At 43.8% G+C, this 22,523-nt stretch overlaps 1 protein-coding gene across 3 annotated transcripts in view; it reads right to left on the reverse strand.

Moving 5' to 3' along the window:
- Positions 1–636: 636 nt before the first annotated feature.
- SPTBN1 (spectrin beta, non-erythrocytic 1) overlaps positions 637–22,523 on the reverse strand; it is a 190,653-nt gene continuing 168,766 nt past the window's right edge. For 2 of the 3 annotated variants that reach the window (XM_069494377.1, XM_069494378.1), the window contains 12 exons: positions 21,716–21,920; positions 20,897–21,271; positions 16,527–16,771; positions 15,173–15,311; positions 14,344–14,428; positions 12,297–12,493; positions 11,095–11,207; positions 10,299–10,362; positions 5,574–5,812; positions 4,201–4,374; positions 2,724–2,766; positions 637–1,956 (listed from right to left, as the gene is read on the reverse strand). In XM_069494377.1, coding sequence (XP_069350478.1) covers positions 1,738–1,956; positions 2,724–2,766; positions 4,201–4,374; positions 5,574–5,812; positions 10,299–10,362; positions 11,095–11,207; positions 12,297–12,493; positions 14,344–14,428; positions 15,173–15,311; positions 16,527–16,771; positions 20,897–21,271; positions 21,716–21,920 — 2,098 coding nt within the window. In that variant the 3' untranslated portion in view covers positions 637–1,737. Of the gene's footprint in view, positions 1,957–2,723; positions 2,767–4,200; positions 4,375–5,573; positions 5,813–7,969; positions 10,363–11,094; positions 11,208–12,296; positions 12,494–14,343; positions 14,429–15,172; positions 15,312–16,526; positions 16,772–20,896; positions 21,272–21,715; positions 21,921–22,523 lie in introns of those variants that run through there. The other variant, XM_069494379.1, reaches the window with a different exon arrangement.

A 22,523-nucleotide genomic window follows, 5' to 3' on the forward strand; every position in this document is an offset into this window, starting at 1 on the left:
ATACCCAGATAACACAGGACAAGCATATCTCTTATAAATAACCCATGACTCTGTGCTGGGGTCAGCAAACTGTGGCCCACAGGCCAAATCTGGCCTCTTGTGCCTGTTTTTTTGGTATGATCTGTGTAAAAAAGACCTTACATTTTGAATATTTAAGAAAATCAAAAGAATACTGTGTGACATGTAAAAACTGAATGTAATTCAAATTTGTGTCCCTAAATAGTTTTACTGGAACACACAGCCATGCCTATTTTGTTTACATACCGTCAACAGCTGCCTTTGCACCATACAACAACAGAGTTGAGCAACAGAGACAACATGGCCTACAAAGCCTAAAATACTTACTGAATCTCTATCCCTTTATGGAAAAAGGGGGCCAATCCCTGTCTCAGAGCTCAGGTTTGGCCAGCTCTCAGATAACTCTTTTATAAAAGATAAAATGTGAATGTGTAACTAAAAACTCTCCCATTTGTTGCCCTGTCTACTGTAGTTTTCAAAGTCGGTGCACCATATGTGCACAAAAATGCAAAAGGGAACCCAGACTGATGGTATGTTTCCCATTGGCCATTTCTCCTTTGCAATTTCTCTACCTGGCACGGATGCGCAGCAGAGGAAAAAAAACAATAGTCACCGTGCTAGATTTAAAAGCATTTAATGACATAGCATATATTTAACAGATAGGGCACAAGTTGAGAGGTACAGGTCGTACGACTGAGCACCAGGCCTGAGCGACCACCTCCCTGTTCAGGCCCAGCCTCTGAAGTTCATTCCTATCAATGTCATTTTGATTGTGCAGTAAGATGAAAATTTGTCATTACAATAGTTACAGTGACAGAGAAATGCACACTATGTATCAAATAGCAAGGTAATGAAGCAAATTATAACACAGTGTGGCAACGCACGAGCAAGTAACCATTAGAGTAACATTACTTTGTCCAGTAAATGCTTCAGTTCCACCACTTGTACACTTACCAATGATTTAAAGGGTTTATTATACATCTAGTTTTATTATACTTTGTACTAGAATTATCTCAAACATACAATATAATGTATTTCAGCAAAAAAAAAAAAATTGAAATTACAGATTATTTAAAACAGTATCAGTTTTCTATATTCCTTCTGGTATACCGACATTCTTAACCGTCGTAGCAGTTGATGCAGAAAAGCCGCATGTCGTGTGTTAGTAAGTGATGCCAGATACAAATGGTCTGTAGAGTTAACGTGGGGCTGCACTATGGCTGCAGCGAGATCAGAATACACGATCTGTTTAATAAAGGTTAGACCCATCGTGGGCACTTCTAATAGTCAAGACTCAGGGTAACCACCGGAAGTAAATGAAAGAGAATGGTGTCAGGAAATTGGTACGTTTTGTCTCTGGTGAGCTGAGCACAGGAAATATTGTTTAAGCACCGCTGCCTTGCATACCAACAGCACTAGAGGCGGGTTATTTCCAACACAGCCTCACAAAATTGAGGAACAGTTTAAATATTGAGATCTAATCTATATAATTTCATTAAAAAAATCTGGCCTTCCCTCTGCACCTCAAACTTTTGTAACTTGGAGATAAAGTGTTTAGGTGTGTTTCCCCCACCCCCCCAGAAATGCTCTATAAATTAAAAAAAAAAAAATCAACCACATTGAGGAACATTAGGCACAGAGAGTAATGTGTTGGTTCTGAGCTTGCATGCTGGAATTTCACTGAAAAGGTAAGAGAAGGGCAGGAGGAAGGAAAGGAGTTCACTTCTTTTTGCCAAAAAGGCTGAACCGCTTCTCTTTGTCTTTCTCTTTGTCCTTCTCCCGCTTGCCGGGACTGGACTCGCTGGTGATGGTGACGACGCTGGTGGGTAAGGTCTGCGCCCGGCTGGATGCTGGCGTACTCTGGGTGCTGGCAGACACCTCATGCTTATCAGAGGAGATGGCAGAGGAGATGGCCTGGATCCACGTGTTCATTTCCTCCTGGACAGACGAGAGGACACAGGTGAGACCCGACTAAGAGGTGTGGCCCTGGGTCGTTCTGGCTCCACCTGGGGGACTGTCCAGGCCTCTGTTAGTAGGAAGGCTTGGGAACGGCACATCTGGCTAAGGGGTAAGCAGAGTCACTTCTGGGCACTGTCCCCAGATTGTACCTCTGCTTTATCAGTACAGGAGAGTGAGCATGGTTTGACCTCTCAAAAGAATTCAGTTTTATGGTACTTGAAGGTCATCATTCTGGTATAAGGTCCTACAAATCTGTAAGGCTGGTCTCAATCTGTGGGATGTCAGATCCCACCATAGAGGGTGCTTTTTCAAATTGAAGGCGTTATATACGTTGTTTTTTCATCAACTGCCCCTCCTTTCTCAAGGTGGAGCAGAACCATGAAATGGCCGATACAGGCAGGGGGGTGCGGTGGGGAGGCCACTGACTGCGCATCAGGACCCACGCCCAGTCCTGAGACCACCCTGCTGCGTCCCAACCACTGGGGGGGTGTGCAAGGTGTTCCTCCATCGACTTCTGGGGACCCTGCACCGGCCCCGCTCCCTCGGTCACGGAGAGTGAGACGATATTCACTGCCTTCTAGAGACAGAGGGAGAACTGAACAGCTGGTGTTAGTAGTGACTGTGGATCCCAGTGACAGAAGCCATCACTGGTCATTATGTGAATTAACACTATGAGTAAAGTCTATCACCCCACAAACACTTGAAAACTCCTATGTATTTGAGAGAAATAAAATTTAGAAACTTACATCATCTTTGGCTTGGAAAAGGTACTCATTGCCATCATTTAATCTGCAATTTCAAGGAAGAAAGTAAGTTACGATTTAACTTCAGAAAAATAAAAATCCCCCAACTCCCAAATCCTTTGTGAAACAGAGGCAGACCACAGGGATCACATCAGAATGTCAATGGGATCTCTACATACATCACCAGCCAGGCACCCAAAGGCCCAGCAACGGCCCCCTCGATATCAAGACGCCATATAGTTGCGCCAATATAATATACACAGGCAGCTTGGTGCTTCATCCAGTGGAATGATCAAAAAGCCCAGAACACAACATTTGGCTTTGTTGTGGCAAAGACCACTTGGATGCCTAATCAATGGTCGGAATTGAATCCAGGAGAAAACCCTTTTGAAATTCTGCTACTGAGCTTGTATCTCCTCCATGTCCAAATTCCAGAGTCTCAGAATAGACATACAGAAAAGGTCTCCTAGATTTTTCTTCTAACCTATGTCTTGGAATGAAAGAAACCAGCGAGGCCATCAATGTGACTCTGCTGATGTCACGAGGAAGAGGGTATTGTTGGTGTGGCAGAGGGTAACTGCCCTTTGCCAATACCCCGTCTCTCTAAAGCGACAGGAAGGGAGTACCAAGGGGAACGCAGCCAAGGAGTCAAGCTGTCTGTGCCTTGTCTTACAAAATGTGAAGTGTTCCAAGGCCCTACACTGCACAGCAATAGGGCTTAATAAATCACACCATTTGAAACTCTCTCCTCCTAATGTCCTTGGCCTAGTCCAACTGGCATGAAACACACACATTAACTGAAGACCAGAGCTTTTCAGATCCCAAAGCAAAAGAGCAAAATCAGTATTAAGCTAACGTCCTAACCACTGAAATGTTTTTTACATTTTTAAAAGATAAAATAATTTTTCTGCCTACGATCAAGTATGGGGAGAACTTCCGAGCTTGGATCCACTCTGTAGGGAGGTGTGTGTGTTTGGAACTGGATGGTTCCAGTGGCAGCTGGAACATCCGCTGGAGAGTCAGGGGAGGACAGGACCCCAGGCCCCATCCAGGCATTTCCTGTTTGTCTCCATCTGGCTCCAGGATGACTCACTTGACCCATCTCCAGATAAGTCATAAGCAAAGAATAGCATCTCCTGGGGTAAGCTGAAAAGATGGGGAAACTATTTTTCTAAGCTTCCCTTAAACTGAGAAATGTGAATAGTTCACCTTACGTCTCAGGGAACAGTTAGTTCCAGGTTATAAAAATGAAAGTTCCTTTTTCTTCAATGCTCACCTGCACTGTTAACCACAGGGAAACTAACGGCTGGCCACAGTCCCCAAAGACCCAGCAATCCTGAGACATGTGTCAAGCTGTTTTTTCATTTTATTGGGGATTTAAAATGACAGGGTAAAGAACCAACTAATCACAGTGTCTAAGGAAACCAACCCCCAGAGCAAAAATAAACCCATTCTCTGCCAGCCGTGAAGCAACTCTCACCTTAGCTTGAATACATGTTTCTTCTTTTTGTAATCAAGGGCCACTTCACAGACGGCTTCTTTCAAACTTACAGGGACCTCGCTGTGGTAGGGAATTCCGGAAGCAGCAGTCTTTGCATCTTTGTAGAAACCCATTTCTTGGTTATTTATGACACAATAAACATTGTGCCAGGACCTGAGCAGTAAAGAAAGGGGTGTCAAGGCTCCACATCACACTCCCCTTAAAGAAGTACAAATGTGATCAATATGGAAATGATCCTCACACAGTGTGGCATGACTCCTACTAACAGCCCTTCCTAAATGCTGCTAACGCTCACAACGGAATAAAATTCCTCCGTGGAGATACCGGGGACAGGGCATGCGTTGCCACAGTGGCAGGTTTGAGTGCTGTATCTTTTTCCGAATTTGGGGGAAAACACGGTACCCTCTTGTAGTAAAAAGAGGTACGCCTAGCTCATTTTCACTGGTGTTTGGTACTCTTTGCTGTAGTACCCTCTTACGGTATGGGGCATAGGGCAGGCTCCTTCCTTGTTTGAAACATGACTGTCCTCAAACAGGAGCTCTTCCAGCCTCAGCTTCAGTCTTTATGTGGCCTGGGACTTGAAGGGGAGGCAGATTCAGGGACATCAGCACTTATGGTACTTTTGGGTAAATTAGAATAAGGTGTTTTTTTCCTTATAATATGGCAAACTGTCATAATACACTAATTTTATTAGAACACCTGCCTGTATTAACATATAAACCCCTACATCATCTCAGTGTGAACAGCAGTGCTTGGATGGTGTGACCCCCTTGTACACTATACAACCTGCACAACTGTGCATGTTCCCAGGTAGTTTGGTTTACTTGTTAAACACAGACTTTGGAGTCAGAGAGGGGTTTCACTTCAGCTTTGCCATTTACTAGGTTTCTACAGAAAGTGAGCTTTTAAAAAATCTCTCAGAGCCTCTGTTCCATCATCTGTTAAATAGTAAAATTAGGGCTGTTGAGAGATAATGAATATATATAGAATATGACATGGAGATAAGGCCAGGGGAAATGGTGGGTATCTTTTTAAAAATTCCATAAGAGGTCCTACAATGAAATCATTTCACTTCAGACTCCTCAATCTCCATCTAGCAAATTCCTTCTCAGGATGCACTACTAAGGCCCCTTCCTGCTATTCCCATCCACACTTAGCTCTTCTTCTCTCAGTGAATAGGCAACACTCTACTCCTGCTTTCTAACATCAGTCCCAGAAGAATGCAATGTCCAGAAAGCTACCAAATGAAGGCACCTACGTGAGCACACCCTCCTTCCCACTCGAGAGCAGCCCACGCCACCTTTTAGCGGGCTGACTTCCCACCTCACTGCCCCAGCCACTGCTAATGTTACCTGCTTGAGGCTTTCTTATTGTGGGCCTCCCACTCGTGCTTCCGATTCAGGAAGCCTTCCATCTGGGCCGAAGGCGTCTCCTGGGTTCTGGCGGGTAAGGTGGCGGCACTCTGGGCCGGGAGGGCAGTCTTGGCTTTGCGATCAGAGGTCGGGGAGGGGATGGGGCTGGACTCTTTAGAGCTCGTCCTCTGTTCTGTGGCACCGTTGACCATTTCACTGGTGTCCACCGTTTCTGCCACCTAGGGACAGCGGAGAGGCCATTCAGCTACCTCCGTGAGCCACAGGGGTGACCACATACGCTCTAACTGACTCGCTCACGTGGCTGTGTATAAATGCCTGGCACAGATCGAGGCAGTACAGTAAAACCATTGCACACCCCACAAAGCCAGCTGGACACCAAGGACATTAGAAGGTGGGAATGGATTAATACCCGCCCGTTTATGGGGAAATGAGAAAAGCGAAATGCCAGTATGAGTTTTACTGCACTCTACTCCTCTGATCAATCCATTTTCTCTAATATAACTCAGATCATCTCCTCTTACATTTACTTTAAAACAAACGGACAACAGTAACAATCACACATATTAAATATGAGAGAGAGTGGACGTTATACAGCAGCCACCTTACAACCAAGGATGCCACCAGAAGGGCTGAAGTTTAAGCGAAAGGGCATTCACAAACAGACCGACAGACAACTCTATCAGAGCTACACAGCATTCCCCCAGAATAAGACAAAGGAAAGAACTTGGGTTTCTGAAAATGCTCTCTGGCTCTCCTCCCCCACCCCTCAACACATTGTCATAAACACATGCAGAAATTAGGATGACAATCATGCATTTCACATCTATCATCCCAGTTAGACTTTGGAACTTAAGAGCTGGAAGGAAATGAGGCAAGTCAACAAACATCAATTTAACCACATCTGCCGAAGTTTGTATCGTGAGTGGGTTGTAGTTTGTGTTAAAGGAGCTGGAAAAGCCAATCGCAGTCACTCAACACCACACAGCTATTTACCCCCAAACAAAGACAGAACCAGGGCCTTCCCCATCACGGGCTGGTTGATCACGGTGCCTTGCTGCACTGAGACGAGAAAGCCCAGAGACCGCCAGGCTTCCAGCGGCTCTGACCCTTCGGGCTGGAGACGTCTTCCGGAGCGTTCCTTCCCAAGCTCATTTAAATTGTAACCCTCATGGCTTTTCGGCTTTGGAAATGTAGTAGGGTCTTGATTCATTATCACTTTCAGCCTGTGTACCATCAACTGTGTACCATTAACTGTAGCAGCCCCCGGCTGATACACCCAGGGTATGGGATTAGCGAGTTACTAAAGCTGGGTGTGGCTGACACTTTAGTGGGTTACAGACAACCTGCACCCCTCATACACGGACAAACATGGAGGAGTCAATGGCACGCTCATTAGATACTTCCCCCACCACTGCTGCCCAGAACCAGTGACACCAAATTAGCAGCAACAACTGTGACAGGATAAACGGTAGACTGGCCACCACCACTTGTACACTCAGATCTGTCAACTCTTGGGAACTGGGATCTCTCACTCATTAGGTCTTACCTAAATGGCTGGGCTCTCAACAAAAATAACTTTTTTAGGAAAAGGGCTGGTAAAAACTTGGGAAGGGAGGGAGAATCACAAGTTTAAGTTATATCTACGCAAATTATCACAATTATCATTAGGGTTTAAGGTGAGACTAGAGGCTATACAATTTAAAGGTGCTTTTGACTGGAACACTTTATCTTCATGGCAATGTGGAAAATGGATTATTAGGGCAGAAAGACACCAGGGGGTGGTGGTGGTGTAGGGGAGGGTGCGTATGTGGTGATTATCCAGGCCTTGTAGGTGACAGCCTGTAGACATGTGCTTATGAACAACAGCCTATTTAAATATTTCTCTCTCTTTTCACTTTTAAAGGAGAGTTGCAGGAAGGGAAATAACCAAAAAAAAAACAAAACCCTGAGTCAAAAGAATGTGAGTGGATCTTAAAGTTGACAAATCTCCTTTAATGTGAGACTTCAGGAAACTTCTGGTGAGGAGGAAGTGTGAGTTTGGTCTGGAAGGCCTGAGCCAGGGGTGAGTCCAGAGAGACATGGGGTTAGTATGTACAGAAACCAGGTTAAAAAAAAATTTAGTGCTGCAGGTTTGACTTGAAAGCTGCTAGTGACAGCAATGACCTGGATAGAGAGATGTTTACTTGAAAAAGGCTAAAATTTATCATACTTGGTCAGACTTCAAGGTAGATGAAGGCCAGGGAAGCCTCTTCTGAGGGAAATTCTGCAGCAAAAATTTTTTCTTTAGAGTTAGAAGGAAAGAGAAAACCCCAAACCAGTATGCAGAGATAATTAATGTTTATGCAAATGAATCACTAACCAAGAAAACAAGGAAAATAAAAGAAACAAAATGAATTTTAATGGACATGTGCTTTAAGCATGCCAACAGACAACACACCACTAGAGACAAACATCAAAAGCAAATCGTAGTGCTATGATCAAATGATGGGTACATGTGAATAACCCCCCCACCCGCCCCGCACCCTACATTGCTTCTCTTTAGCAATTAGTCCAGAGCACTTTAGCGGCCGGGCATGCCCGAGATACTTAAATCAGGAGGTGAACATAAATGTAACGTGACAACTAGTAGCACAGGAAACACCCGATTGGTTTTCAAAGTGCACCAAGCAACACTATTTTCAAGTTCATTAACTTGAGTCTCTGCACCATCATTCAAAACAATGAAAAGGCTTTTTCTTCTTTCAGTGCAATCCAATTATAATTAAAATTTGTTCTGGCAAGCTACAATTTAAAAATCTAGATAAAAATAGGAATGAGAGCAAATGCTAGAAGTATCCTAGCACTGCTTTCTTTTGTGCTTATGTGGTTCTTTGGGGGGGGGGGGGGTCTTCTAAATACAAAAACATAAAATTGGGTATCTGTCCTGATGATATAAAATTTAAACACACACATATATATATGAAAACATCACATATATACATACAGATCAATGACACACAAAATGTAATTTGGAGCCAGAAATGTATGCAAGGGCTTCCTAATAACCGAAGATGAAGCAGCAATTTTTTTTCTAAAATGAATTTTTGTGTGTTGTAAGGCAGAGACTCAATAATGGTGCACACTAATCCCAGAACATAAGAAGCTTGGCATCTATCTATATACCTATCTACAGTTGCAAGTAGATAGATATGTACATAGAGATAAGGAAAAACAAACAAGATGCTATATGATGTTATCCTGACAAAAGAAAAAAAAAGACATGCATCATGAAATAAAAAGACAAATTAGACTTAACTCATGGAAAACACATATCAAAACAGGTTTCTGATTCTACTAACACATCTAAATATGGCAAATGAGCAAGTGAATGTCTCACAAGGCTTTGATGTAATAATGGATTTGGTTTTGTTTTTATCAGTACCAGGAAATTACCACTTCACCAGCTTTTACTTCTAAGAAAAAGGATTTCTAGTAAAATACTTGCAACCCCTGCTTGTAGCCTGATAAATGCCATCCTAAAAGACTCCTTTATCAGGGAATTCCACAAAAAGTCTGGAGCAAATGAATAATGAATCAGAAGATTCATCTGAGACGTACAACGGAGTTCTGTCTACAGACACTACAATGACTTCTGCAGCCAGGAGGCATGCAAGTGCTCCTAGGCACGGTCCACCAAGTGCAACGTTCAAGTAATCAGGATGAACCAGAATGGCTTTTGTTCCATTTGTTTGAAAAATTAAAACAGTTTGACACCCTGAAGTCATCGAATGAATGGAGAGGCAGTGAAGTCTGGTAGGCAGGCTTCCAAAACACTGGGAACTGCCATCACCTGCTGCATCCCTTGTCCCAACGGTACTGACAGTGACTGAGACAGAGGTGGCAGCAGCAGTCAGTAGGCATTTTACTCCTGAGGCTGGGTGCAACATCTGCTGCAAGTAAGCCTGCGGTTCTCAATTCAGGACTTGGCAGAGAGTAGTGAGAGAGGAACTGGTTTGTAAAAAGTAATACATGACCCAAGGGTCTCAAAATGTTTGAGATTGTGCGCCCAAAATTAAAATAGCTTCCAGAGTATATCTGACTTCCTTTTTTTGTCATCTTCAATAAATGAATGTATCCTTCATGGAATGTTACACAGCTGACTTTAGGCTTTAATCTCAGTTACTGAATGTCTCCTTCCTCATATACCAGTCTTCCTAGTTGCTACTAAACTACTGCAGGTTAATAACATCTCTAAAAAGGGCTACATATAGCACAGTACTATGCCCTGTTAGTATAACTAGATGTGTCATACCTGTTAAGATTCTAGTTTTCTTCTTCATTATGCTGTAATCTCATTTAATTTCATTTCAATTACTCATGTAAGGGTTTTGCTGTAAAAATCTTAATAAAGTAAAAAGCTCACAATAAATAAACAAAAAATAAGTATGTTGCCTTAAGGCAATTGGGCATCCATCAGTTAAGAGACTCAAATAAACATGAATTAAATGCAAACAAATATGGAACCAGGGAAGGCTATGAATTAAGTAAAAATTTTTAACATTTTGGGTGAGGTGGAAGCTGAAAAGTCAAAATCAAGAGGATTTGGAAAGGGTGGTTCTTGACAAACGGTAGTGAACTTCACAGTCCAGACCATGGTTGGTCACTGGCTGTCCGTCTGCTATTAAAGTTTTTGTAGTTTTGGTAGGTTTGAGAGCGGTAACTAACCCGTGGAGATCCCTGTTCAGCCGGCAAACCGTTCTGGGAAACTTGTTCTCCTTTTGAAGTATCCCTGTTAGATGAGGGGGGAAAAATAAAAAAGAAGAGGGAAAGGGAGGGGGAAGAAAGGGAAGGGAAGAAGAAAGAAGAGAAAGAGGGAAACAGTAACAGAGGGTGGGGAAAACAACATCATTCCATTTTATTACAAGTTTTCTCTCAGAAAAACATAAGCAACCCTTTCACAGAATGCAATTTTTAAAAAAATTAAAAACTAACTTTCAAGTGTTTCAAATAGACCCTAGATAGAAATTAAGACTAGAGGAATGCCCTGCCCCCTGCCTCACACCAAATAAAGGCAGCACTATTGGCGGTCATGGAGCACTTCCCCTGGCAAAATAATTAGCCTATCGGAAAGAGAAATCCCTGCCCTTTGTGTGAAGTCAAAACTTTCAGAAAGGATCACCACAAAACCACCGACCTGAAGTCTGGGTAGTCCACTCCATCCATTTAATCACGAGGAAATGCTAAGTGTTCCTGTGTGTGTGCACACACGTGTGCAGGCAGTAGGAAGCGTGCTGCTCACCTTCTACTTCTACCACCCACGGTAGCTATGTGACTGTGGACAAGTCAGTGTCCTCAGATATTATTCAGGGGTGACTACACAGATTCTAAATAGTCTACAAAAGCAATTAACAGGAAGATCATTTGGTCAGGCCTAGCAAAGCAAGGCACCAGAAAGACACCCCATAAAACTCATGTGCCACCAAAGCTAAGAGAACAGCCTCTGGAGCTGCCTGTGACTCACCATTGCTGCTGGGACTCAGTGTCCTCTGAAACCTTCGTGCTCGGCTCGGGCGAAGGCGGCCGCCTCTTCCTCTCCTCTTCCTCTTGCTGTCTGCGCACTTCCAGTAACTCCAACTGAGGGAGAACACAGAGATGTTCAGCAGAGCCCCAAACTCTGCCTCTTTTAAGGGAAGGGTTCTAGGAACCCAGGAAGTTCTCCTGTCTAGTTTTCTACACTGGACCACACTGGACAGCCAGGAGCTCTGACATTCTGAGCAGAATGGTATTAGGTTCACAGGAACAGCAGCCACAACCTAAAACCACAGGAAATGGAGCTCTATTCCGTGGGCTGGCAAAATTCCTGTGAGTTGTTTTATGTGACTTCTGGGAACTTAGGTTTAATTTCTAAATTAACTATGCAGGCTCTCAACTTTGCTGAGGACAGTACCTGAGCCTCAGGGCTCATGCCAGACTCCCCAGGAGAGCTCAGACAAGCACCCGAGACAGAGCTGCAGCAATTCTCAAGGAAGCTGCTTGTGCTGTGGTAGGGATCTGTGTTCAGCCAAAACCCAAATGACACAGAAAAAAGCCAAAGAATAGTCTAACTGAAATGAAGCCATCTCGTGAGCAATATGCATGCACCAAAAGTACTCTGTTTTAACACAAAAGTATGCAGGTACATTTTGAATCCTCAGAACTGTAGAAATCAGAAAGAAACGTTATTGTATATTGCAAAGAATCAGCTTCCTACCAGGAATGCAAAAGTCTTGGGAGAGAAACCACTAGTACACAAGCCATTTTCAAAGGTCTTTATGTTGGGCAGAAAAGATCGTAAGGAATGGGGAATTTATAATGGACTAGGATTAAGCTACTATTTGAGGAGAGTATTAATTCTGAAATTCTGAGGAAAATTTTAAGGCCATGCCCCCTGGAAACCAAAGCTTCTAGGAGACACAGGAGAAAGGCAAATGAAGAGAGCAATTCCTGGACAAGAAGCTACTGTAAGCCATCATAAATCTAGGTGCCAAGCGGTGACTGAGAGGGCAGCAGCCCCGAGCCTCTCTGGGTTCTATTCCAAGAGACGCACCAATTTCAAGAAGATGCTTACTACTTTTCAAAAACCAAGCAATTACGTGAATTCCCAGGTCTAAGAGGCAAGCGGGAAGCAAAGGCTGCCCATGGAGCCAACAGGCAAAGCACCCCAAGCATCCCGCGGCCACTTACTGTCGTCAGCCTTTCCAGGGCAGAGAACCTCTCGTCCCAGGTCGCTGCAGACTTTTCAAATGCCTCGTGGCGCTTGATGAGCTTCTCTACCTCGTCCACACTCTGGCCTATTTCTCGGCTGGATAGGTACGGCTCCTGTCCAAGCAGCCAGGCCTCGGCTACGCTGGCGTCTCTTGAGAACTGATGGACCTCCAAAACTGCACGGGGTACCAAGAGAGGGTGAGGCTGGCCAGCAGGTGACCTGGCAGTCCCTGTGGCCCCACGTCCCAGCACCATTGCCCTCTGGTGGCAGCTACCTGCACAAGCAGCTTATCATCTACTCTAGATCAGCACTGTCCAAAGGAAATGTGAGTCACACATGCAACTTTAACTTTCCCAGTAGCCACATTAAAAAGTAAATAGAAACAGGTGAAATTAATTTTAATGGTATGTTTTATTTAACCCAATATATTAAAAATTATTTCAACATGTAATTAGTATTAAAAAATTGAGATGTTACATTCTTTTTTCTAAGTCTAAATCCGATGTGAATTTTATACTTATAGCACTTACTGCACATCTCAACTGAGAACATTTTAAGTTCTCAGGAGTCACGTGGGACAGCAGCTACCATGCTGCACAGCGCAGGTCTAGAATGTACACTCTGCTCACTCAGCCCTACGTCAGAGCTCGGCTGGCTACAGTCTACACGTAGCCAGACTGTGTGGATAGAGCAAGCGTTCATAAATTACCCCTTCCAATAGGAAGCAGTTCTATGCTTTATTTTGGGGAGCTGAGAGGGAGGGCAGGATATGGGAGCACTACAGCAGTCAGGGAACAACAGGGGCAAAGGCTTTTGCTGTTTCATTCTGTTCCTCCACATGTGAGGAGACACAGATCACTAGCTCCACCACCATTACAAGAAGGGAGGACAGAACGTGGCTTCCCGCTACTGCTAACACTGATTCTTCACTGCGTTTAGAGCAGCAGTGCCTGGGGCTGTGTGGGTAAGAAATGGGCCACGGGCAGCATCGGTGTCCCTGGGAGCCAGTCAGCTATCTCCCTCCAGTATCTCGTGCTGGAAGCCCCCAGCACAGCCACCTCTGCACAAGGGACTCATCAGCTCTTCAAGGCAGGGACTGTGCAAGTCATCACTGTGTCCCCTGTGTACAACCTGGTCCTAGTTCACAGTTTGTGACACAAGTTTTGCTGACCTGAGTGAAAGTGCCCTGGAATTCTCAAGACTTACAGACCAAATCTTCATGCAAAGAATGGTCAAAAACAAGATTTCTGAGGGCTCTGGGCCTACCTTAGAAAAGGCCCCTTGGATTCAGTTTCTACTAAGCATCAGACATGCATGGATGGGGTTAGAACATGAGGACAGAGCCCAGAGCTTCAGCACAGAATGGCAAAGTATGGTGAACACTCCTGGACTGGGCTACTTCTGGTGTTCATACCAATTATGAAATGCTATTCCCAACACTACCCATTATAAACTCTTTGTTGGCTCAAATATTCCTTTATAAAATGAGGATTAAAAAGAGAATCTATTAGTATCTCATAGGATCACTGTGGGGAGTAAATACAAAAATACATTAAAAAAAATTAGAACAGTCTCCAGTTCACAACAAAACCTTAACAGATGTTAGCTTTAATTATGCTGTCAATCTTCCAATGAGAACACCAAACATAAGACTTAATCGGCCAACTTTCCACCTTCTTGACTCTGAAATAGGAATTCTTCTTGAAGACAAGTGGGGGCAGGAGGCTTCTGCCTGTGCCCTCCCCAGGGATGCTGAATTGTCATTCCCATGTTGTTCCTAAAGAACAACCAAATTCTACTTATGACTCTAAGATCAGTCATGGGGCAAAAAATAATGACTATGCCACAAGAAACTTCTTAAAAATAATATTACCATATAATGGTGAAACAGGACACTACAAAAGCATCTAGAACTCCATAAATCATTAAGTGATAACACCACATCAATTAAAGCAGAAAAATAAACTTGCATGCTTTCCATGAATACCCAAAAAGAACAGAAAGATAAGCAAAGTCTGTCCTTACTCAGTCTTAACCACTCCCATCGGTCTTCCCACTTGTCGATCATTTCTTTTCTCTTTTCTGTCAACTGTAGTAACTTTTCCTTGATCTGTATGAAAAGGAGGAACCCCAGGACATCTTAATACAATGCACCACATCCTCTTGATAGGTCGCTTCACATAAGAAAAATACATTTTCTGCAAAGACCACCAGTAGGGCAGGAGATACCTACGGACGACTCAGTCTATCTGTGCACTGGGAGAGGAGAGAGAAGCATGGCAGTGCTCCTTCTAGAAACAGCTGGAGGATGGCAGGGGCCCTGCCCAAAGCTACTCTGTCGTGAGGAGGCTCCCTGGAGCAAACACATTCGGGAAGAGACACAGCAAGGGGGCGAAGAAGCCTTGACCTCCAGGAGGACATCCATTCCCATGCAGGGGGCCACACACTCAACGGATCATTTATCTCTTTACTGCCATCATCTTAACCAGAATTGGCAACCATCCACTAAAGAGTAAGCAGATCTAGGGCATATGCGACTGACAAGAGGTATCAACTAGAAAGGGTACTGATGGAGGTGGGAGAGGCTGTTTTTCAATCTGTGGCCCTTAGAAATTATCTTCTGTGCCATAAATTTACTGGTGCTGGGCCTGGAGTCTTGCATAATTGTATTTTTCTAGACACATAGGAAAGAAGGAGTTTTGAAATATATGTATGTGCATGTGTATATGAACGTAAATACATATTTCTGTATTTATATACATCTATGTACATAAACCACCCCCAAATAAAGTCATTTTATATCTTAACATGACCTACATTTACCCCATGGCCCCAAAGCAAAGCAGTATCCTACCTCCTCAGATGCATAGTGTTTTCTCGCCAACAGGGATTTCCCAAGTTCAATGCAGGTGGTGAAACTGTCATTACGAGCATCAATTTCAGCTTTGATACCTTGATGATTATTCATTAATAGTTCAACAGATGATACATCCCTAAAATTAGACAAACATTACCTCCTTTAGGAGATCAAGCTTTTCAAGTAAGTGTGTAGGTTTTAAAACACATAATTAATTTCAAGGAAATTGCCTGATGCCCTTTCATGTCTGATTCACTGTCTGAGCTCAGGTTGGGCCACTGGAGCCAAAGCACAATGACAGCACAATTTAGGGCTAGCTATACCAACAAACATTTAGAATACGGCTACTTTTATTTTCGTGTCGGTGCCTGAATGGTTCAATTCAAAATGGTTTCTAGGTGGGTGCCAGAAAAAGCACCGGATTTCTGTTTAAAATTTTACTTTGAAATAAAATTCAGAAAGACTCTCTTCAAGAAGGCACAGAAGCAGTAAGAGGTGGCCCAATCGTACCCTGATGAGTTAGCTGCTAAAGGTTCGGGATATGTGTTCTAAAGAGCAGCTGATATAGTCTCCTTATTCACACATGACGAGATACACAGAGTGGGAATTAGATTAGACATCAGCGACCAATAGAGCTGTGAGAGCTCCCCATGCATCAAAACCTAACAATCCTGATCTGGGAAATACAATTTTTAAAAAGTATATATAACAAAATATTTCTTCTATTGCAGCATAGTTTATGTCTCAATTACAGTGGGTGCAGGAGCTGGCAGAGGTGAACTGGAGATTATATATGTACCTGCTTCTTAATCTATTAACTTCTCTTTACTAATATGCATGAAATGAAGCCAAAGCTATAGAACAAATAATAACCCCAGGACACCATTAGAGCGTATGTTGAGGATAAGAGACACCTTTAGTAATGTGTATGGAAAGGAACAGTATGGTTTTTTACCCAGACGTACAAAAAGAACTCAGAAAAGCCATCTCACTGCAAAGATGAGGCAGTTAGTTGCGCCCAAGGTATGTGGCTGCTTGAAGCATGAGGTCCTACTTTGAGCACAGACCTGGGCGGGAGGGCCTCTGAGTGTGGAATATGGCAGCCTGGTTGGGGAGAACCAGGAAGGGCTTGACAACACCAGGCCCCACGTCCCTGGAGATGGTGTGTAGGAGACCAGCTGCGAGTGGCAGCTTCCCCAAAGCACTTCCTCAACCCTGCTCTGGCCTTGAAGCTCTCGGGCAAGAACTGCTCTCAAGGCTCCCGATTCTCTCCAAAAGATCCCTTCTCTGCATTAACCAATGGTCAGTGAGCCCGTTTTCCTCCTCTCCATGAGGCCAGGAGCATTACTACCTTGGCTTCTCCTGGGCTTCGATCTGTCGGATGACATCCTCCATCCAGAGCATGAGGTCGCGCACCATGCTGAAGAAGCGGAATTTGTCCCCTGTGTCCACCAGCCGCACCCTGCGGCCCTCACAGGCGTCCAATAGGGACTTCCAAGCTTCCAGAACCTCATTTTCCCGCTTCTGGATGTCGTCGGCCTTGTCACCCGCATAGGCTGCCTGGAGGCGTGCTGCATCCTCTTGCAGCTGCCTCACCTGTGAAGCCATGGGGGAGACGAGCCAGGTGAGTCCACTGTGGCCTCCCACCATCACCCCATGTCCTTCCTCCCACGTGCCACACACCGTTCTGCTCACACACAGAAAGAGCGCCACATCAAAACGTGGCTCTGACTCCTCAAGGAGCTCTCAATTTCATGAAGATCCATGTCATGAAAATGCAAGTTTTCTATAAATCCATTGAACTACATTATTAAGTTCTGTATCATTAAGAGATGCAACAAATGAAATATTACAGGGATGTAGGCAGCACAGCTTAGTCAGGAAAAGTCCCCTGGAGGTGGTCTGAGATATATGAGTAGGACATAGATATATTTCTAAAAAATAAATACCTAATCTGCTCCTTCAGGGCCAAGATAAATGTTTTTATCATGAGTGACAAACTGCCACGAAGAACACATTTTGAAAATGCCTTTCCACTGATATGTGATGTTGAAGAAAACAATGTATGAGTCGCCTATAACAGTTCTCACCATGGGACACATACACTCAAAAAGTATAAAAATATAGCATCCAATGTGGTTAAAATTACTGATTGATGTTAAAGAAGGTGAAATTTCAACTAGCCAAATTTCAATAAACACTTTACAAAACTGAAAATTAACATTGAGAATTGTGATTTGGTAAGTGGAGCCAATGATGGATTCTAACTACAAGGATTTTTGGTGAGCTATCTTTTCAACTATGACAGTCACCAAAAGTAAAGAAAAATACTGACAACCCAACACAAAATTAGCATGTAGGAGCAGCTCAGAGAGTAGGAAATGCAAATCAGTCTTTTTTTTTTAATGTTTTCTTTTTTTTTTGAGACAGAGTCTCACTCTGTTGCCCGGGCTAGAGTGCCGTGGCATCAGCAACCTCAAACTCCTGGGCTCAAGCAATCCTACTGTCTCAGCCTCCCGAGTAGCTGGGACTATAGGCATGCGCCACCATGCCCCGCTAATTTTTTCTTTATATTTTTAGTTGTCCAGCTAATTTCTTTCTACTTTTTTTTAGTAGAGATGGGGTCTCACTCTTGCTCAGGCTGGTCTCGAACTCCTGAGCTCAAATGATCCGCCCGCCTCGGCCTCCCAAGTGTTAGGATTACAGGCGTGAGCCACTGCGCCCGGCCTCAAATGAGTCTTAAATATGAAAAGATGCTTCATGGAGATAATGTAATGTGTCATCTATTAGTTGGCAAAACCCCAAGTTTGATGATGTATTTGTTGGCGAGCTCATTCATTGTTGACAGGAGTTAGCAGGCTACAGCTCCTATAGAGGGTAGATGGGCAGTATCCATGAAAATTATAAATGCATACACCTTCTGATTTTATGATCCTACTTTGGGGAATTTAGTCTACAAATATTCTTGCATATTTAGGAAATGAAATGCACATAGATTATTTACTGCAGCACTGTCTGTAAAAGCAAAAGACCAAAAATAAAGTAAATGTCCATCAATGAAGTATTGGTTAATGATGGGGTATCCAGCAAGAGACTCTGATGCAGCCATGAAAAAGAATGAGGAACTGCTCTATGTGCACATACGAACAGTGCTCCAAGACGATGGCTAAGTGCAAAAAGCAAAATGCAGATGATGTGCACAATATTCTACTTTCTATGTTAAAAAAGTGGAAAAAACCAAGAATACACTCTCATCTTTTGTGGAGGAGGGTGCACATATGCCTTTATAATGGAAAATAATAATTATAGCTATTTTATCTTTAAATTTACTTCTCGTATGTTTGTATAAAGTACAAACATTAGTAGTGCCGTACATGTATATAATGTCTAATTAAAGATAGACACATGTGGGAGAATGGACACTCAATCATTATTCACTGATGAGACTGTGATCAAAGAAGTCTGCAGACAGCAGTCCTGGATGGTAAGAGCTTTCAGATGTCTGTGAGAAAAATATTTGAAGAAATGCTATGTGAGGATGCAGGTGGGGTAAGGGGTGGGAACAGACAGCATCAGGGCTGGGGAGAGGTGGATTACTGATCCCGACTGCACGAAAAGACCTTACGTGATGGTAGGTCAAAAAAAAGTTTCTGCAAAAGATGTAAAGAACTACCAATGGGAATTTGGTTTCCACTGTGATTTGATTTCCATACCTTAAGGAACTTTTGGAACTATTCTTTAATTATGGCTCAGGTATAACTCAAGTTACAACAAGCAAGCTCCTAGGAAATTATTTGAAAAGCTAATTTCCTGTATGACTAACCAAATCTTCTCAAACACCTGTTTCTGAGCCTCTGTTTTTTTTTTTGTTTTTTTTTTGAGACAGAGTCTTGCTCTGTCGCCCTGGCTAGAATGCAGTGGCATTCATCATGATAGCTCACTACAACCTCAAACTCCTGGGCTTAAGTGATCCTCCTGCCTGAGCCGCCTCTGCTTGTTTTTTAATTTGCTCTCAAAACAAAAAGTAAGGTGCAAGAGGACAGCAAAAGCGAAAATTCCCATAAAAATTAACTATTGCTTTGCACAGCCACTCAAGACCATCCTTGGGTGCAAATACTGTGTTGTTTACTCTTGGGGCTCCTGTGCAGAATGGAGGCGGCGGCAGGTCAAGCTGGCACAAGAGGAAAGAGCTAGGAGGAAGCACCGCGTGCGCCTGGGGATCTGTGCCAAGAGCCTTCCCTTCTGCTCCGCCGTTCTGTGATGGTAAACGTCAATACTGCAGAAGGGGCACACATCCTTTTACGCTACAATGGCCAGGCCCAGTGAGTACAGTGAGGCTGCCAGGCTTGAGGCAGTGGATGTCTGCCCTGGGTGTTCTTGGACCCTTGCTGGGCGCCCTCACCTCTGAGTGTCATGAGGTAAAGGAATTCATGAAAAAAATGGGGAGCAACTCCGTAGTTTCTCAGTCTCTCACACAGCTGTAAGAGTAAATGATTTTACAGCTGCCAAGGGAAGAACTGTGCTGCTAAGGTATTTTCTAACTCCCTCTCTAGGCATCCCAAAAGTTTCCCTGAGCTTTGTTATATAACAATAATTAGAATGCATTTATAGAGCTCTTACTATTGTTATATGTTTTGCAAGCATCATCTCAATCCTCAAAACATTAGAAAACTGAAGCTTAGAGAGATGAATTAAACTTGCAGCCATAGAGAATGACAGGAATTAAGAATTAGGAGAAAGTGAGGCGACAATGGCTGTCAAGGTGGTCCCTCCACAGAACAAATTCCAAAGCTGTCTGGGGGCTGATGCACTAGATTGGGTCAGCTCGAAACCGAGTCTGGGCTGCCTGTTTTTGTAAATGAAAATTTATTAGAACTTTTCTCACTGTCCACAGCTGCTTCACGCTACAATGGCAGAGGGCAGAGCTGTAATAGAGACTATGTGTCCCATAAAGTCAAAGATAGTTACTATCTGGCCTTTAACAGAAAAAGTCTGCCAACCCCTGTACTATTAATATATGATCAATACACTCTTAACAAACAAGAACAAAACGCTAGACATACTCAGGGACATCTTTAATAAAACTGGCTTCTTCTTTAGGATCATGAAATTTAGGAAAAAAAAATAATTATTTTTCAACTGAAAAGCATAAAACTAAACAAGAAACTATAGAGAGATTAGAAAGGAAACTAGAGAGTGATTACACTAGATTCTTACCGTTACACTGTTAGTACGTTGTCAAATGTCTTTTAAACAAAGTCTTAGTGTTTATCCATTTTATGTGGGGGAAGACCAGGCATATTAAAACGTTAGAATCCTGTTTTCTCTCTTTCCAGAAACATAACTCAGACCCTGGCTGATGGAAAATAATAAGGTATCCTTTTGGAAATTCTTCTGGACAGATATGCTAACATAATACAAACTCCAGTTGAGGCCTATAACTTGCAAATGTCTGTCTATGCATCTGGTTTATTTATTTGTTTTAATCATGGGGATGCTTATCTGCTGTCTGAAAATGTGGCAAACAGAACTTTATGGACTGACAAGTTCTCCCAAATGAAGATTATAAGGTGTGCACATATGTGCTTAATTTGGGGCAATTCTTTGAGACATGTTTTGATGAGCCAAGCAATAGAGAGATACTCAGAGATGCATAAAGACACACTCTATGGAGAGAAAATCTCCCCACCACCGCTGGGCAGATCCCCTAGCCCTACCCACCTGAGTGCCCAGAGCCTGGATGTCATGCTCAAATGTGGTGTGCATCCTCTGTAAGGTCTCCACTGTGTTCTGATCTCTCCCCAGCTCCTCGGGGAGTTTCTTGTGTTTGTCCTGTATGCGCCCAAAGATCTCCTTGGCGTCGTGGTAAAACTTATGCAGTTCATAGGAGGCGGCAAGAATCTGTGTTCTTGTGTCAATGAGCTCCAGGAGGTCAGCCCAGGCTTCGTTGAGGCCGTCCTTCCACTCGGCGATGGTGGCGGCATCTGAATGTCCAGAGTTGATGAGTTCATCTGCCATGTGATTGACTGTGTCCACACGCTCCTGCCCAATGTTCCCTGTGTCTCGGGCAAATTCCCGGAATCGTTCTTGTAACATCTGAAATGGGCATACGCATAAAGAAATCAGTGAGACTGTTGTGTACACCTTACTTCTTGATCACATGAATGTCCTTTGCAAAGAAATGGCCTCTAAGCAAGAGGTAATCATGTAGTAGTTACCTCTCATTAAGTACTCATAACTAACACTCATGGCTTGGGAACAGATCTTAGCTCTAGAACCTCTTATCAATCGGGTTTCCTTCTCGCTTAATGCAGCAGAGCAAGGCACTGCCTCTACCTCCTTTTACTACAGGGGTCGGGTGTACAGAGAGGTTAGCCAACCTCAAAGTCACCTGTTTATAAAGAACACTGTGTTGAAACTAAACCCCATGCCCTTTGATGTGAGTTGGAACATTATCTTTGCTCACAGATGAGGAACGCAAGTGGCTGTGCACACCATCGCTAGCTGCACAGCCATTCGTGCTCTGCCCGGTGTACTTGCCGTGACGTGCTCGTAGTCCTGCCCCAGCTCGTGGGACCCTGCGACCACCTCCCTCTCAGCGATCCACTGCTCCAGGTCGTCCACCTCCCGGTTGAGCTGGAATAACCTGTGCCTCTCGTCCAGCTTGCCTCTCCTCTCTTCAGCAAGGTCTTTCAGACCAGCGTATAGTTTATCCACTTTGGACTGCCGCATGCTAATGCGCTCACTGGAAAAGAGAGGCAGCAACAGAGGAAAAGGATCTTCAATGTCAATTTTCTTCAAGGGAAAAACAAAAGAGGTGGTGGTAACAGGAGAACACATTACACTAAATTTCCCAGAAGAAACTCTGGTTAACCTACTTAACCTGAAAAATAAAACTCACAAATTGGCCTCAATTTCAAGTAACGAAGAGCCAATATGTAAACAAAACACAGTAATTAAAGGCCGAAGGCCATCTTGAATATAATCAAGGCGGTTGGCGGGGTGGGGTTGCAGGGAGAAACCCTGTCTGCAGAGCTGGCTCTGCAGGTCAGGATTTGCTTTGACGTTAAAAGTTAGTGCAAAATCCACGAGTGGTCTTCCACTCCCTGCAGCACCTGCTATGGGCTGTGTGCTCTTCCCTGTCAGGAGGGCTGGACCAGATGCTCCGGTTTCTCAGGTCCCAGGTATGCAGTCAGGAGACTATATCCCCTCCCCTCCAACTTCTCAGAGTGACAGTCTCAAAACAGGACACCAGAGACACGGACTTGCTTGTACCCATCCCTGGAGATTAGGAAAGCCACTTTCCTGGGAATCCTGACCGTGAGCATCTTAAGGTCCTTCTGCACCA

The sequence above is a fragment of the Eulemur rufifrons genome, chromosome 19 (genome assembly GCF_041146395.1).
Source record: "Eulemur rufifrons isolate Redbay chromosome 19, OSU_ERuf_1, whole genome shotgun sequence".
Classification (NCBI taxonomy): Eukaryota; Metazoa; Chordata; class Mammalia; order Primates; family Lemuridae; genus Eulemur; species Eulemur rufifrons.